The sequence below is a fragment of the Lichenostomus cassidix genome, chromosome 3 (assembly GCF_008360975.1).
Source record: "Lichenostomus cassidix isolate B80296 chromosome 3, HeHo_3.0, whole genome shotgun sequence".
Lineage (NCBI taxonomy): Eukaryota > Metazoa > Chordata > Aves > Passeriformes > Meliphagidae > Lichenostomus > Lichenostomus cassidix.
In genome coordinates, this window is record NC_139483.1 from 51,670,898 (window position 1) to 51,688,712 (window position 17,815).

The following is a 17,815-nucleotide window of genomic DNA, read 5'->3' on the forward strand; positions in this document are numbered from 1 at the left end:
GAGGCCTCTTGCGGAAAAAGAAGAAGAAATATCCAAGAAGCTATTACCTGGGGAGTTTAGGTGATTTGCTAGCTCGACTGATTTTTGGAGACTTCTTTGCTGCCCAGTCATCGCTGAGTTCGATATCGCTGGAGTCAGAGCAGTTGCAGCTGTCAATCACAGTGGAAATCAAGCTGTTTCCATAGATTTCATCTATCAAGACAGGCCCCAGAAAATTTAAGTGCTGCTTCGAAAACTGGTATAAATTATAACTCTCAGTCATCAGAAGCATAAACCTGATCCACAGGCAGCAGTTGAAATAAAACTGTGCAGAGAAAAATTAAATATTCTTCACTCATGCCTTCAAACTCCAAATTTCCAATGGTTTGAACTCAAGTGAACATGATTCAGAGGGATGAATAGCATTCAACTGGCTTCGAAATTGAGACTAAAGAATACTTTCTGCTAATTAGCAATCTATTTTCCATTACTCAGAATACAAGAAGTTCTCTTTTGTAAAACAGAAGGGAGCATGGTATAATTTCAGAAGCTTCTAGGTCACGCTAAAGATTTTCTTCACATCAGAAAAAAATATTAGGTGCCACCATCCATGCTGCATATATATATTTTTTTTAAATGCTTGAACACTTAACATCCAAAGTATTGCTAAATCATTTTTATACAGAGCAACAATTCAATTCTACCTGCTTTTCCATCTGTTTTAGGATCCATGATGACAAACTCTGGCCGCAACTTGCTGATACGGCGTCCTTTCAGGATGGGCACCAGTCCCCCAAGGTATTCCAAGTACAGAGTATAACATGGACCACCGACCTCTGGGTCATCTTCTGTCCGCTTCATCGTGCAGTGAAGTCGTTCATTACCAGCTGTCGGGTAGCTGACAAAATCTCTCATATTGTTTGGGTCTGGGATTGGAGGCTTAATTAAACAGAGAAAGAAAGAGAAAGTTTCCTACAGGTTATTGGTTGGGGTTTTTTTCTGTGGTGACTTAATCCCAACACAACTAACTGAACTTGAACCCAACTCTAATTTGGCAGGTGAAGATTAATATAGGTTACTTCATGAGTTATGCAGGACCCACATGCAGGACAGAGTGGCTGTGTATTATTTAGTTAGGTCAAAAGCACACAGAAAACAAAAATTTAAACTAGTTACATCAAAAAGGAAGGTTGAACCAGTGGTCAGAGCACTGAATTAGACAACAAACCTGTCTTCAAGTTCCAGCTCTTATCAGAAACTTCTTTTTGAACTTGGGGAATGTGGTCAAGTCAGGTATCAGAGTATCTTGTCTCCTGCAGGCCCTCCAAGTGAACCTGGACACTCAGATCCCATTCCTGGTTAGTACTGGTAAATGCTGTGCCACTACACTACAATGCTGTCAACATGAAAGAAGCTTGTCCTTCTTGTATCACTTCCAAGCACATGTCCCACCCTTGTTGAGGGCCTATTTGTGTGCCATGTAGAGAAATACAAGGGCAAAGCTCAGGGTGGGTTACTTAGCCCTGCTTGCCAGCACACTGTATTAATCCATTAAAAACTCAGTCCTAAAGCAGTAGGACTTCTTTTACCTAGGACAATATAGCCTATGAGTGCTGAGGAGGCTCCAGAAACACAAAAGGCATGAGGCTTCTGGAAACCTCACTTCCACCTCTCAGCTACGCAGTCCCACAACTGCTCTGCACCCCAGCATCCCCTCTAGGAGGTGACACAAGGGCTGTTGGCAATGATGTGCCCCTGAACTGCCCTGTGATCCCCAGCAGGGCTCCCAGACTTGCTACAGCAAACTGTTGCCTTCATCCAGCCCACCTCATCCTCTCCCCTGCCTTCCCTGACAGCCAGGAAATTGTTACCGATGCTCTAGAGAGTGGTGGCTCCAGAACAACATGGAAAGCATTGTGGGGAGAAGGATGAAAAGAACTAGAAAGAACTGGAAACCACTGGTCTGACAAACGCTCTGCATCTTTGGAGATCCAGGAGTTATGGTTACAGCAAGGCTGTATTCTTCTATGACAAATGAAATTATTTACAGTTGCACAAACTGCCCTGATTAGCAGTACCCAAATGGAACCATGCAAAATTATTATTCTGTAGTGTTAATTTGCTCTCATTTAAGCTGGGCCAGCCCCACTGATTTCAAATTAGTTGTTCTAGCTCTGCACTGTTTTAACAAGGACCTCTGGCTTAAAAGAGACTGTTGTAACACATACACAAAAAAATCACAAAAATGTATGATTGAATGTCAAGCATTTATCCACTAATGCTCTGGTTCATAGGCTGTGATAAACAGCTTGGAAATCCCAAGATGTGACTGAAGGCAAAACCATGAAACAGATGGGTTGTGCAGATGATTCTGCTTGTGGTACAGGAAAAGGTGTGATATCTGGTTAATTTTTCCATACCATTGTTGGAGCAGTAAGATTAGCAGAATTCTCTGTTAGTAGAAATGTCTGGGCAGCCCCAGGTCCTAAGTCTAACCTTCCTGGCAGTGTAAGTATTTGTGATATGTAGGGAGACAAGAGTTTTACCCCATGAATCCCTCCTGTAACCACAACACAGTATTATCAACCAGTATGAGCTGCTTCAGAAGTCTTTGTGAGTCACCAGCATATTTTATCCTTGTCATGTACTTGGAAAGGCCATCTCCATGGAATAATGCAGATCAGCATGTGTGAGCCTTCTTTTCAGATTTTTAATAGGCACCAAACGCATCAGTGGGTTCTTGTAGAGGACAGGAATGCTTTAAAAGTGACAAAACCTTACAATTCAGCCACTGCCACTTAGCAGCACCGTGGAGAGGAAATCTAGTAACACTTTCCTCTTCACAATACATTAATCACTTTCTTCTTACCTTGATTGTTGGTATGAAGGCAGTGGTGAGGTACGAGCAGAGCCGAGGGGGCAGGGTCAGCTTGCTGATATCCTTGTCATCCCGCAGGCAGCTGGCGATGGTCTGCTGGCACAGCAGCTGCAGACTGGAGACCCTGTGCTCGACTCTGACCACGTACAGCGCGGGTCCAGAAGCCATGAGCAGCCGGGAGTCCCTGTGACCCCAACAGATCGAGATGATGGGACGCTGCATGAAGAGCAAAAGGATACAACTTCAAAAGATTTTGTGTAAAAGATCTTTTGCCAAGATGGTTGTGCAGCAAGTGATCACATGAATTCAGCATCAGTCACATTACCCTAAGTCTTCCAGAAACTTAAAAGTGCCCACTACTGCCCACAGAAGGAGAAGAATGTGAACATCTGAAATCATCAAAACCAGCAGTTGATGTTTACAGAGTGCTTTTTACTCAGAATGCTTGAAGCTCTTCACACAAGGAATCAGCTACCAAATTCAGTACCTAGATAGGGTAAGTGATTTTAAAGACATACAGTATTGAAAAGCAGGATCTTTTGATACCCTATCCAAATTACTTATTCAGTCATCTAATCAGTCCTCATCCACTGGTAACAGCTCATATTGTACAAATGAAAAGTTAAATTATATGCCCAGAGACTCTTAAAAAACAAGTGGTGAAAACCCAATCAGCTTTCTTGTCTTGTGCCCAGTCTTCTGCTGCACAGCGTCTCTTTTGAACTACTCCCAGAGGAACTGAACCGTGAAAGAGCACCAGGAACACAACAAAGAATGGCCTTTTGTCTTCTACTTGTCTGCACTCAGAAATGTCTAAATCATGACAGTAAAAATAGAAAGAGTGGGCCAACTGGTACTAAATGTCACAATGTGGAACAGAACAATGATAAACAACTCAAACACTGCTGCTTAGGACACTTATTTCCTGCTTGCAAGGAGCTCCCTAAACTTCCCTTCTAAATCTCATCTTTTCATGTAAAGTACCAATCTGTTGTGACCTCTTCTTGCCCTATCACCATTACTTTTGCCCTTCTTAAGAGTTAGTTGCATCCACCTGCCATCTCTTGCTTTCTGTGTTACAAAGCACCTGTATTTGCTTCTATACACATACCCTGTGGTATTTCAATTCCATCTGCTACATCTGTGCAAATAAACAACACAGAGTGAAATGAAACTCTAACTCCATGAAGAATACTATACAGCAGGCTGTGATCAGTGAACTACAAAAGATTCACTCCTTCCTGTGAAGGTCTTCCTTGTTTTCACAATCTGTGACACTCAGAAGTTTAAGCAAACATGTTTTTCATCTAAATTATGAATTGTATTTACTGAAAGGTCAGGATATCTTTGGAATATCTTCTCACAACATGCATCAAACAAGAAGACAGGGTCAAGACACCACCAATAATAGCTTTTATTCATTCCTCTATTAGCAGTAAGGAACCCAGATAGCAGCATTAGATCAGCCCAGAAGTTATTAATCTAGTCTGGAGGAAAAGCTTCCTTTCCATTTACAAACTCAAGATGCTTATAGGCAAGAAACTGGGAAAAGATGTTTTTATATGAATGATATGAAGCAAAATGTAGCTGGCATAACACTGTATCAATGCTTATCACCAAGATAAAGCACTGGAACAAAAAACTTTTTCACAGAAGAGATCTTCCCTACATCTTATCCTAGACTTAAATTTCAAGGAAAATACTGGTTTTAAAGTAGGAGGAATGAAGGAGCTTCATTTTAATTACATCTAGGCAACACCACACACACACCTCCATCAAGGCACAAATCTTCAGGCTGACTGATATGCAAATAGAAAGCAGCAACATGTGAACCGTGTGATTTTCACAGAAATTGCTAAATGCATTTTATAGTGGAGAACTTCAAAAGAATTGAGAAATCCTTGGTGTACCATCAATAATTACTACATGGCTTGTCATAACCATAATCTGTGGGATACAGCCTTAAATTTGATGAGAGGTCACATGAAGTATTCTCTACTGATTGGTACTTTCATGATTTGTGAGTGTGGCTTGGCCCTCACACTGTCTGGCAGCAATGAGACAGTTCATGCTGCTTACAAAATAAATGCAATTGAAAAGGCACTGGCACAAGGTAGGTACCTGCCACATCTACTGTATGACAGCCTGACAACAGCACTAGAGGATGTGACCCTGATTTTCCCCAAGGGCTGAATCCCAGCATGAGCAGAACTATCTTTCTGATCACTACTGTGGGATACAAACTGCACCCTGCTGTTCACCCTGCATCAACTACAGATTACCTATAAACACAGTGAGGGAACAAACAAGTATGTGACTTGGCACACAAATGTTTATTTATTGGACAGACTTTAATGCCAGGAGAGAAGTCTAATATCTCAGCTATCATAATCCAATACAGCACACCCAGACACGATGTCTAGTACTGCAGATATTATAACCCAATATATCACACCCAGGTAGGACATTCTTCATCCAAACAGAGTAAAATACAACCAGCTCTTTCATCAGGTTACTACTGCACACAGAGAACATCAGAGGTGCAGATAGTACCAGTGCAAGAACCTCTGCAACCTTCAACACAGTCTCAAGGGAAGGGTTTTTCAGAAGCTTTGAAACATGGGGTGGGACCTCTGGCAACATAACACTGTGAAGCTCAGAAGAGTAGGAAGTCAGAAGTCAAAAACTTCACCACAGTTTTCCAACAGGCAACCATAGTTCAGTCACCTTCTAAACTTCTGAACATATGATGCTCTTATATTCTGTTTATGAATTTATATGCAAACAATATGTGAGTGGGTGCATGTTTAAACAACACACACACAATACCTGCAAGTGCTGCACTGTTTGTAAATCATGACATTTCTACTCTTCCATTTGTACAATTAGTCTCCTCACACACCTTGTCTGTTTTAATATTTTCAACCTCAGCGAAGAGCAATTGTACCACACCACTAGACACACCTTGTCTCCCTCTCTATGAAATACTCAAATCCTCAGTGCTTCCCCAGTCTAGTATTCAGCAACACTTCATTTACAGTGAGGGGCTAAGACTTCAGACGAGCTTCAGGGAAAATTAGCCTGTCGTTACAGGCTTGGAGAAATAAAAGATCACCCAAATGCCAGATCTGACCTGACCTTCAAAGGACTGCTCCAATAATATTTTTCAGTAACTGTGCTTCCTACTCTTTCCCTTGGTGGACAAGGGAAATAAATCAATTACTTCAGCAAGTCAGTTATGAGCTGGCCACAGCTTTCTTTTCAAACTCTGCTGAGAAAAAACAATTGACCTCCAACATCCAACACATAATTTAGCTCCTCATAAAGCATCCACTTATTTGCACTGCTTTAGCAAAACAAGGAAGGACAAAAGTTGTTGTACCAAATTGCACCTATTAAAAAATGAACAAGCAGATTCTAGGAAATAAGAATTTTATTTTCCATGTTTGCACAGTTGTGGGGTTTTTTTCCCGCTAGGAGCAAAGAAATGCAGCTACAAATATGAGAATTTCTAATCTCACTTTGCATATAAAAATACTATCACATTTTGAAAAATCTCATAATAAACTGTGAATGCCTGAATGATCTCCAGGTTTCAAATACAGGCACATAGCTCTATGACAATTATATATTAGAAACACTTGGCCAATGGACAAAAAAATAGGTGCTTTATCAGGAGAAATACTGACTGAAAACACTTCTCAACAAGTGGCCAATAAGGAGCTCTTTTGCCATTTCTTTCCAAATGGCCTTGAAAGTGAGCTATAGCTACTCAAATCTGTGCCCCCAGCTGGGATGTCAATTCCCCTTAGAAAAGCATGCAGGAATGGATACTCCTGCTCAAAGCTCTGTGGTTGCTTCTTTTAAGTCACTCAACTGTCTCTATTACAGAAGAGAACATAATTTATATACATTCCATCACTGGTATGCACTTCAGTCAATGAAAACACAGTTCTAGCTGATTCTTGCTGCCTGCCTTGAGCTCAGAAATCCTGAGCCATGGGGCCTGCCTGCTGCTTGAACTAATCCCTTGTTTGTTGGCACTGGGACTCCTGCTGGTAATGAAATAAAAATAGTATTCCAGGGCAGAAAGCCCAGGAAGTAGCAGGACTTTTCTCAGGAGAAAGAACACGACTGTAAAAGGCATGTGTAAGCACGCTGCCTGCTTGTCCTACCTCCAGACTGCTGATGTGGAGATGCACACTTTTTCCTCTCAAAGACAAGCTGAAAGGTGCAATGGCTGCAGTGCCCACCTGGCTCTTGTGAGTTGTGTGTGCACACCTCTGTAGTGCCACAGCATTCATGGATGGCTGTGGGAAAGCAACCCAACCCTCCTTCATCTGCTCCTCATATTTACAGTGGGAAGAATATTAACTGCTAAGAACTGATGGTGAAAAGTTATGAGAAATCACACTGCTGTGGCCTGATATGATTTTTGATGTAATAAGCCCTTATTTGATTTGCAGCTGTTTCTTATATGCTCTTCGTTTCTACAGTATTATTTTAAGAAGTCAATACAATGAGATTCCATTTTAACAGAAAGAGTTGCTTAGGAAAGTGTCTTCGTTTTCCAGTGCTGATCAAAATATATTTCTGCAGCAGAGATGATCCTATGGCCTATATGACGAATATCAAGGTCCTTATTGATATCCTAAAGCATGTTTCACATTTAATTCTAAACTGTTGCGTTTTTTCCTGTGAGAAAATAAACTCTTCTTGAAGCTTTGTAGTCATCTCATAACAATAAATTGAAATAAAATTGATTTCAGGCAATATAAATGAAAAACAACATTAATTCAGATGCAACAAACCTGAACACTGAAATAAATGAAAAAAGTAAGCAAGGTCTGCTCAGCTGAATAATGTAAAAAGCAGCCTCTTCTTTCAGAACCTTTTGATCTGAATTAAACCTACAATTGCACCTTCCTTCTGTAGCCTTTACAGAACTACCAGGTTTCTGCAGGATCATATAATCTTAAATCTATTAATTTAGATGCTGGGACATTTCCAACAGAGAAGCAGTCTGTGAAATGCTGACAGCAGCAGTCTATAGCAAGTGGGCTGTCTTCTCAAAGATTTTCTAGAAACTTCTATAAAGATTTAGTCTTTGGTATTTCCCTTTGAATTAGGTTTAAAAATATTACACTGATAAACACAGGGGTTTTTACATTTAATCTTGTTGTCAATACCACATGTGAAGCTTAGTTCACTTTCATCCTCCTTTGCTGCACTTGAGATTTAATCTGTCCTCACATCAGTTACACAGTGATATAAAACCATAAGCTAATGTAAATTTACTGTAGAGTTAAAGGTGTATAGTGGAGATCTGCACAGCAGCTTCTAAATCTGTGTTCCTGCTCCCCTGGTCCTCTCTGGGACATAGGAAAAAAATCATAAAAAGTGAAGCAGGGACCAAAATATAAGCCCCAACTTTGAACCATTAGAAAGAAAAAAATCACAAGTTTGTTCAAGTCCACAGTTAGATAATTTTGAAGTGATCCTGTAGGAGACTCCTGTTGAAAGTTCAGGATACAGGAAGATATGAAGCAGCTGTTTCCAATCAGAAGTGACAGCAGGTACAGTTAGTTGATATAATAAAGACCTGTCTGCACATTAGATGAGAATTTCTTAAGTGACAGAACTGGGTTGCAGCATTTGGTAAACAATTTTAGCAAGACTATAAAGCAGTCGTGAATGAGTTGATTATTTTCATCCCTGCTTGATGCCAGAGAAAGGTTGTGAGGACTTAACAAACGATGTAAGAAATTAACATTCTTCCAATAAAAACATTGTGTCCAGCAGGGCAGCCTGCTGTTGCAATCATATTTTTAAATGCTGAAAAAGCAGGACCATGAAAAAACTGAGCATATTTTTGGTACCTCAGGTTGGTGGTCAAGGTGTATACAAGGACAAGCATAGTAAGAGGTAAATTTTACAAAAAATGACAGTATGTTTTTGAATAGTCATCAGCTGATCACCAGCCCTTAAGATATGCTCTCTGCATAGAATTCAATTCAATATTTGACCAGCCCCTGCTGATGCTTTTTCTGCTCTTTCCACTATATTCTGCAAACACATCCTTGCAGTATGCCAGGCTGAAGCCACAGAGCCAGGAACAGGAGCAACTGCTACACTATGCCAACTCTACCACTCTGTTTATGAACATTGTTTTTCAAGCAAAGCCACTGCTTCCATTTCCATACTTCTAAATAAGTGTGATTTCCCTACCTAGAGTTTTACAGTTGGCAAACTATGTTTTTGAACTATAAATTCCTACACTGGAAGTAGAAGCTTAAGAGAGTTAATCAAATGAGACAGAGGATGCCAAAACCATACTAAAGCTGGAGGAGAAAGTAGCATATAAAACATCTTGAAGGGATCCATGACAACAGGCATCACTGAGATGAGTTACCTGAAGTTCCCAAATCTATTCTACCACTGGGTTTTGCAGTGACTTTATGTTCAGTAATATTCCAGCCAAGTGGCATATAAATCCTGTCAGTTTCAGACTGAGGCTTGTAACAAACAATAAAATCTGTTTCCTGAATATCCTACTGAAAACAGGACAGACAAACAGCTGAAACAAGAACAGTTCAGTATATTTTACTGATAAAATTTTCAGATATATGCTTTGTCAAAGAATTGGGACATAGGACCACATGGAAAATCAGTTTTGTACTCGTAATCCACTGTTTTCTGTGTTCATGGTTGTTTTTTTCCCCTGGTTTTTGTGTTCAGAGCAACACTCATTTTAGAATAAATCTGTTTTTCCAGTCACACATTTGCTTCTTCATAAGAAAGTTTTACCATAAGAGTTCAAGATGAGGAAATTCTTTATTTTCTTCCATTTTTTTTTTAAGTTCAATAAGCAGTGATGAATTTTGTAAAATCCCATTACAAGGCTGACTGCCGTGGCACAGAAAACTAATTAATTTTCTCTGATGAATTTGTCGTGAGACAAATTACTGGGACCACTGATTCACTCTGTCATCTTTGCACATGCATCTTTGGAGCAGAGGCACAGCGTAACAGAAGTTACTAGCAATTTTTTTGCAACAGTGGTTTTTCTCTGATTTTGTCAGTGAACTAAATACTTAACAATGTTCTAGCGTACCTGTCACTTAGTTGGTAATACTGCTAGACCAGCATTCAAATACATAGGAGAATAAAGTCCACATGAGCAGACACAGGTGTTCTTCTGAAAGACCCCTCACCTCCTCCTCAGCTGAGTAAAATATGAATTTAGATGCACCAAATAAAGAGACTTAACATTGACTAATAAGAGAAGAGGGGGCTATAATTTTAGGTAGGTTTATGCACACAGTTTTTAAAAAAACATAAATATATCAGTTTGAATGTTATTTTTATCCTAATTTCCAAAGGAAATGAGACTCCTTGATTCTGTATTAGGTGGTGGTTGCCACTCTCTGACCATCCCCATCCTTCACTTCCAACCGGGCTTACAACTTCTGAAGTTGCTGGCTTTTAGTCTGCAGTTAACAGTGGGGGAAGAAATCTCCATTACATTAAACTATTGCCATTCCCAACAAAAATAGCAGCTGGAAGGAGCAGAAAGGCTTATGTTACTACTTCCACTATGAGAAATACTGCAGTACAAACCTGGAGTCACCTGTTGTGCCTGACCTCTCAGCTGCCCTGTAAGCACTCACATAATGGCAGAATAATTAGCCTCCACAGCAGCCACAGTATGTTTTCTCCCAGCTGATTAAGTAGAGGAGAAAGGAGAAGAGCTTAAAACATAAAAAGAAGTTGAAGCTATACATGGAGAACTGGAGGAGATGAAGATATTTAAATGAAGGAGAATTTGAGATTAGCAGGAACAAAGCAGTGAGGGAAGAGCCCACACACAAGTTCTTCACTTCAGGCAACCTGACCTGATGGGTTCTGATGCTCAAACCACAGTGTGATTTCACAGCCTGGCACCAGAGGGTTCAACAGCTAATGTGCACATCCTGAATTCTGGTACTGGAGTAACAGAAAAAGGTTTGCTTTTTACCTGGGCTGGGAAAAAGCAACACTGATATAAATATGTTTTCTTTGGAATTGATCCGGAAAGAAAAGGTCTGTGCTACTTTGCTGAAAAGGCTACATTTAAGACAATAAAGCTGTGTTTATAGGTAAGTCCTTTAGGTACCTAAATCAGCATTAGATGTCACTGAGTATGTTTAGGCTGGCTTTAGAGACCATCTCCACATGACTAAAGAATTCTATCTAAATTAGAGTGCTAAGGTTAATAAGCACAGGTTAATGCTAAATATAAGCAAACACAAAAGCGTAGCAGATGGTTTACTATGTCATCCTTTTGCATCCATCCCAGATCAGGGTACTGGAAAAAAAAATGATAATGCATGGTATCATCATTAAATATAATGAATATATCTACAGCATTTTCCTTCATTTTTAGATTTCAAAGCTATTATTAAGTTTCATTACTAGCAGCAGAAATTAGAACGGAGTCATCCCAATTCTGCAGAAAATGAAACAGAATTACATTCAGCTGGGCTCTGAAATACCAGCAAAGACCTATAAAGCATGTTGTGCTCCTGAGAAGCCCACAGACCATGTGTCAGCATTTACTTGGCAAGTTACATGACTGAGGTTACTGCAGCACACCAACTGATTGTACATTAGAAAATTACAATAACAAAGACTGAATAATCTTGCAGTTATGGCACTGGAATTGGAATATTTTTGTCCAGCTCTTGGCTCTGCTACAACACTAAGAAAGTTATTTAATTTTTTTTCTCCTCAGTCACTTATCCATAAAACAACGGAATTTTCTTTTTTCTGTCTATTCATGGCCCAGTGAGTTTGGGAAAGAGTCTTTCTCCTTGTATTTCCACAACACCTAGCACAGAGGGCCTTAGAATCAGGTGCAGTTTTGCATGTCTACCTAAATGCAAACAATCATTGTTTATAGTGCATTTTTATCTATATTGTGTTTTAGAATGGATTTGGGACATTTTGCAACCTTTTCCACACTGCAGGGCTACACCAAAGCACTAACGTGGGAAAAACATGTCAGCAAAGCATGGAGAACAGGCTTTAAAAATGCCTCCTACCTGCACAGGTGTCTCCAGAGTGTAGATGTGCTCCCCACGCACGTTGTAGAACTTGACAAGTGCGCTTTTCAGCAGGGAACCATTGCTGAGGTCAACCAGCTGGTTTTGCTTTTCCATGCCTGCTACTGCAAGGAGGTCTCCTTGTGTGCACCACTGTACCACCACATCTGAAATCAGAAAGAAAGTTTGCAATAATCACTGATTAGAAACAATAGGAACAGCATTTCCCGATGCTGCAAAGTGACTTCAACAGATAAAACATGCTCTCACAAGTTACTTAAGTACTTAGAAACCTAAATCCCTTCATTGAAATAGTAGAAAATATGCCACAGATGCACTTCTGAGAATGACTCTTTTTATTTTGTAAATTGAAAACAGTGTGTAAAAACATTATTTTCTCTCTATGGTGAGTCTAGAACATAATCAGTAGTTGCTCCTAAACACCTAAGGACAAGAATTTACTAGAAATATTGAAACTGATGTGGAAGATCCTACATACAGCTCTGGGGTAAATAAATGAAATCAAGTTAATGTGCAGATAAATAATCTCACTAAGAGAGCAGCATAGAATATTTGTCTGGAAAGGCCTGTCATGCAAAAAAGCAGAATATCTGACAATCCCTTATGTTCTTACTGGCTGTCAATATAACTTTTACCATAACTTAAACTAGAGTCACAATAGTATAACATGAAACTAAAAGGAGTTGGAGTTTTGTCCATAAACACATATGGCCTCCATATCATGTTTTCTTTTGCCACCATCATACAAAGATGATGAGGGCTCTGGAGCATCTCTCTTATGAGGAGAGATGTGGGAGCTGGGCCTCTCTGGTCTAGAGCAGACTCTGAGAAGATCTCATCTATGTATACAAATATTGCAAATATGAGTGCCAAGAGGATGGTGCCAGACTCTTTTCAGTGGTGTCCAGTGACAGGACAAACAGCAATGGCCATAAACTAAAACACACCAAGTTCCACCTCAGCCTGAGGAAGAACCCCATTACACTGAGGGTGGCAGAGCACTGAAACAGCTGCCCAGGGAGGATGGGGAGTCTCCCTCTCTGGAGACACTCAAAACGCACCAAGACAAGTCCCTGTGTCACCTGCTCTAAGTGAACCTGCCTTGGCAGGGGGTTGGACTGGATGATCCCCAGAGGTCCCTTCCCACCCTAATGATTCCGTGATCCTGACTTGTGAAAGTCTACTCACCTGGTTAGCAGGCGTTTGCTGGAATCACACAGGGACTGCTCAGTCTCTCATATACACAGATAAGAATATACATATAAATTCCTTCTCTTACAGGCCCCTCATGATGAGAGACACCCACAACTTAATTTGGGGATGCTTATTTCAAACCCCCATATCCTCTAGCTCTTGGTCACACTTCAAGAGTAACTCTAAAACAGTATTTTGCATTTCTGCTCACGTTCCAGAGGCAGATTTGCATGTTCAAGGAATACTGAGCTAGTCTTTAAACCTTTTTACTCTTAAACCAGAGGTGAAAGGCAGCTATTTTGTGCTGAGACAAAGTGAAGGTAAAGACAAAACTTCTGTGCTCTGGGATGCTCAATCTGCCAAGAGCCTTTTGAAGACACTTGTGGGCGAGAAGCTGTCTTCAAATGAAAAAGCAGGAGAGAAATGAGAGTTGGCAGGAAGGATCTCCAAACTGTTTCAAGTTGTCAACTTGTCATTTTCAGCGACTTTTATGTGCAATTTTAAATGGTTTTGTATTATTTCAACTTTCTGATATTTCTCATGGGAATTATGTTTCTGTACATATCAGAGGGAAGCCGCATGTTCTTCAAGGTAATTTCTCCACAGTTAGGCATTGTATGCCTCTTGTTTTCTCTTAGTTTTCAGCCCTCTAAGTAACCTGCAAAGGGATTTAATTCATCTTTCTCAGAGAGGAAAAAGATAGGCAGGATAGAAATAAACAAGGCAAGCTGATCAGCTCCACTTTTGGTAACTGGATAACTACAGAACTACCATAATGAAAAAAACTGTCTCCTTTGGATACATGTCTTCAGGTAAAACTTTCAGCTGATCCCTATGGATCCACAGGGATCAGGTGAAAGAGAAGTGATTATTTTGTCCAGCAGGTCTCTCTCTCTCCTGCAAAGGCAGCAAAGGGGTGGATGTGGCTGCAGCATCCTCTCAGGACAGTGTGGCCCTACTGATATACTTGCTGCCAACAGGATGTCCAATGACTACAGAACCTTTACACAAAAGACCTGATAAACAGATTCTCAGCACCAGCACAGAGATTAAGAATCAGATGGAGGTTTCATCTAGGGTAATGGTGTGCAAGTGAATCAGTGGATCAGTTACCTCTCAAAACTACTTTCCAGCCACCACAGGCATGTGTACCTTTCAAGCAAACCTTGAGCAGAGAGCACTGGAAATGTGCAGCAGCTCTGCAGGCAGCAGTTGGGGCTACCTAGCAGAATTAGTTTAGGACCTCCACTAGGACTGACAAAACTACGAGGATTGTTCAAGACAGATGAAAATAAGAACTTTCATTTTGGTAGTCAAATTGTCAAACCTTTTCCTCTATCAATTTAACAGAAATATTCGCAGTAAAATGATAGCTCTGCAAAACTAGTAGAATGGAAAAAATACACTGTTACAGCTTGAAATAGTTTCACAGTTGCCTGTTTTAAAGAAAAAAAATTGAGTAGCCTACAGCAGCCTATAAAGGAGAGGATATCTGCTGCAGAGACCACAGATAAATACTTTGAGATTTTAAACACAAACACGTGACTGAGAACATGCAGACAATACTGAAGACCATCCAGTCTCAGCAGAAAACCAAGTGGTTGGAGAGGATGGAGACCCTGAACTCGGTGGTTTTGCACATTCTTACCCGTGATAAAATCCAGTAAAACTTGGATTTGGAAAAAAAAATTGATATGAAAATACATGAAATGTGGACATTTATATAAACCAGATGTAAAATCCTTTCCACTGAACAGTACTTAAAACAACAGACAGTGATACCCCAATCACCTTCCTCTGTCTCACACACATTCCCAATCCAGAAAGATGCTGCACATTTTTTGTCTACTGATGAAAACAATGGTGTCCAGTTTATAACTAATAAAAATATTTCTACCCTATCTAGCACATTAGTATTTTGCTACAGGAGGGTGACATACTTAAGGGATCTTTTTTCCCACAAGTGAAAGTCAATGGGAAAAGAGAAACAGGACAGACAACCTTAGCAAGATAGTCCTGCAACTCTAAACAAAGAGTAGGATGGGGCTTGTTTCTCCTACTGTTTCCAGTTGACAGCTAGACTAGATGACAACTCAAGACTCCTCAGTACCTTAATTACTCTAATATTGTAGAAATGCTGAGCAGACCCATTGGTGATCATCACAAGAGTTTCTTTAAGTCTGCTCCAGCTTTCCACACTTTTGGTATCCTTTCAGCTGGTGAAGCTTTCTGGATCAAAGGGCTGTCTCATGATGCAATGTTTTGCTACTCAGGCATTTCTCTTCTTGGCACACATGGAGGAAGGAGTGGAAAAGAAACCTCAAAAGTGATTTTTTTTTTACCTCCTAAGACTACTGTGCATAATGGATCACCCAAAAACTATGGGGCTGATGTTAGGGCACCAAAAACATCCCACTGTTTCAGAACAGCTAAGAGTGCTCCAAAAGCCTAATTCTCTTTTCATCTAATTTAAAACTAATTTACCCATGGAGATGAAAAATCTTCAGTGGAACCTATATTTAAGTATGTACCTATGTGCTGTATTGAATTAAAATGTCTCTGCAGGCAAAGCACAGTAAATTGCACTGAGAGTGCTGGCAAAGTAAAGGACATTGCTAATAGGTAAGAACAGTAAAAATTTCAATGTGAATTATAGATTTTACATGGAATACTGATTGTACAAACATTCATGCACATCACTCAGCAAGATGCATAGTAATTAACCACTGGAATTTTTCCTCTCTCAGAATAACTTGCCTCTTGATAATTAATAATTCTAGCAAGTGTTCAATAATTCTGAGAAGCAAAGCAGCATTACAATTTATACCAGGTTACCAAAAACATGGAAGACCTTGTGAATTAAACGTGCAAAGAAAGTGTTATGTAGCAGAGACATTCACACAAAGAAACAATCATATTAATGCATTCTGCTGGAAAACTGCAAAACAGATCAGCTGCTCAACAAAACTGCCATAAAAACACAATCTCAAAAATGTTTTGAAACATTTTTTCAAACACAAAAACTCCCTCAGCCAAGAGCTGCTCTTCCTCCAGCAGGTGTCACTGCTAGAAACGGCAATAACAGTGCCAAGGGCTCCTGGGTTAAGGAGCGAGAGCCACAGAAACATCATCAAAAATACTAGAAAAACAGGGCATAGGAAGAGGGCCAAATGGCTTCTTTTTGTACCTTTCAACCCTGAGCGGATGATAGTAGGAGACAAGTCATCGTAATTGTTCATTAAACTGATGTCTCCTGACGTGAAGCTGACAGTCAGTAGTGGCTTGGTGTTCTGCACCGGGACTGGATACGCAGCTGGTCCATCTGCAAAACAAGGCTCAGAGTGAGCAAAAGGTAAACAACCAAAAATAATCACATCCAGGCTGAAACACACTGTACTTCAGCCTACCACCATCAGCAGTTGTTCCAAGACTCTGTACCTGCGTATTTCTGCAACATCTGTGAGCACAAGCAAAGCAGGTTTAGCTAGTTAAGCTTCTCTATTTCTGTGAAACCTCACTGTTTCTACTTTGTCAATTTTTACTGCAGCATATCCACAGTGATCTATGCCTATACTATTATGTTACAGAGTGGTGTTTTTCAGTCTTTCTTCATTTTCAACTCCCCGAAGTGACAAAAAATTGAAAACCAGTGCCTTAAAAGGCTTTCTTGGAACCCCAGTTGAAAACCAGCATGATGAACAACATAATCATATTAAAAGCAATTTGTTCTGTACAATTTTTGCTTGGGCAACTGCTGGGGACTCCTCCTGAAGTCACACAGAGACATTTTAAGAACTTCTAAGAGAACAGACTGACCTTTCACAAATTACTGCATTCTAAATGTCTAGGCTGCGGCATGAAAAGGTACCTGCCATTCTGCATAACAGGATCCAATGCACCCGAAGGTAGAGGTGAGCACAAATGAACACTTGGCTTTAAAAACCCTTTCTGCAAAATCTCTGCTCATCTGGGTTTGTTTTTCAGCATTCACTAAAATTCCTTTGTTCAAATACTTCATAACCAATACTGACATCTGTAGCTTTTGCTGTTTAACTCTCTGTTTACAGTTTCTGACAGAAGATGCCCCTGGTCCCTGATGAAGTGCCTCTCAAGGCCCAGCCAACATCCTTCCAGTCAAAAAAAATGGCAGAACCAGTTAAGAGTACTACTGCTTCCTGAACATGTAAAAAAGCTGACAAGAAAGCATTTTGGAAAAAGACATCTAGTAACTAGCACCTCTGTGTGTATATAATTTAATAAGAAAATCCCAACAAACTTCTAGTCCTTCCTACACATCTGTGTGAGTCAAAGGCTTGTCACCTTTGAGAGGTTTATGCTGCATCTGCTCTAAAGAAAACACCTCATATTTGGGTAATCATTAAAATAGGCTTGTAGGCTTGTAACGAGTCCACCCACCCCCTGACTGACTCAGAAAAAGCTAACACATTTGGATCATTTAAGTTCTCATCTGTGTACTCTGCAGTTTCACCATCCTCCAACTGGAACCTCAGTATTTAAAAAAAAACACAACAAAAGCCCAGCAAAAATCCAATTTATAGCTGTTGACTGTCTTGCTTTAGGAGCTTGCTAGTTTGAAGTTTGTTTATTTCCTTCTAAGGTAAGAAATCTTACCCAGTACCAGAAGTGAGGCATGAAAGCT

The 17,815-nt window shown here is 40.1% G+C and overlaps 1 protein-coding gene across 6 annotated transcripts in view; it reads right to left on the reverse strand.

Annotated features, from left to right (window-relative positions):
• Nucleotides 1-17,815, reverse strand: part of TULP4 (TUB like protein 4) — a 144,057-nt gene that overhangs the window by 11,829 nt on the left and 114,413 nt on the right. For all 6 annotated transcript variants that reach the window (XM_085055770.1, XM_085055765.1, XM_085055766.1 and 3 more), the window contains 5 exons: nucleotides 16,343-16,477; nucleotides 11,941-12,107; nucleotides 2,849-3,073; nucleotides 684-918; nucleotides 48-192 (listed from right to left, as the gene is read on the reverse strand). In XM_085055770.1, the coding sequence (XP_084911896.1) occupies nucleotides 48-192; nucleotides 684-918; nucleotides 2,849-3,073; nucleotides 11,941-12,107; nucleotides 16,343-16,477 (907 nt within the window). The remainder of the gene's footprint in view (nucleotides 1-47; nucleotides 193-683; nucleotides 919-2,848; nucleotides 3,074-11,940; nucleotides 12,108-16,342; nucleotides 16,478-17,815) is intronic.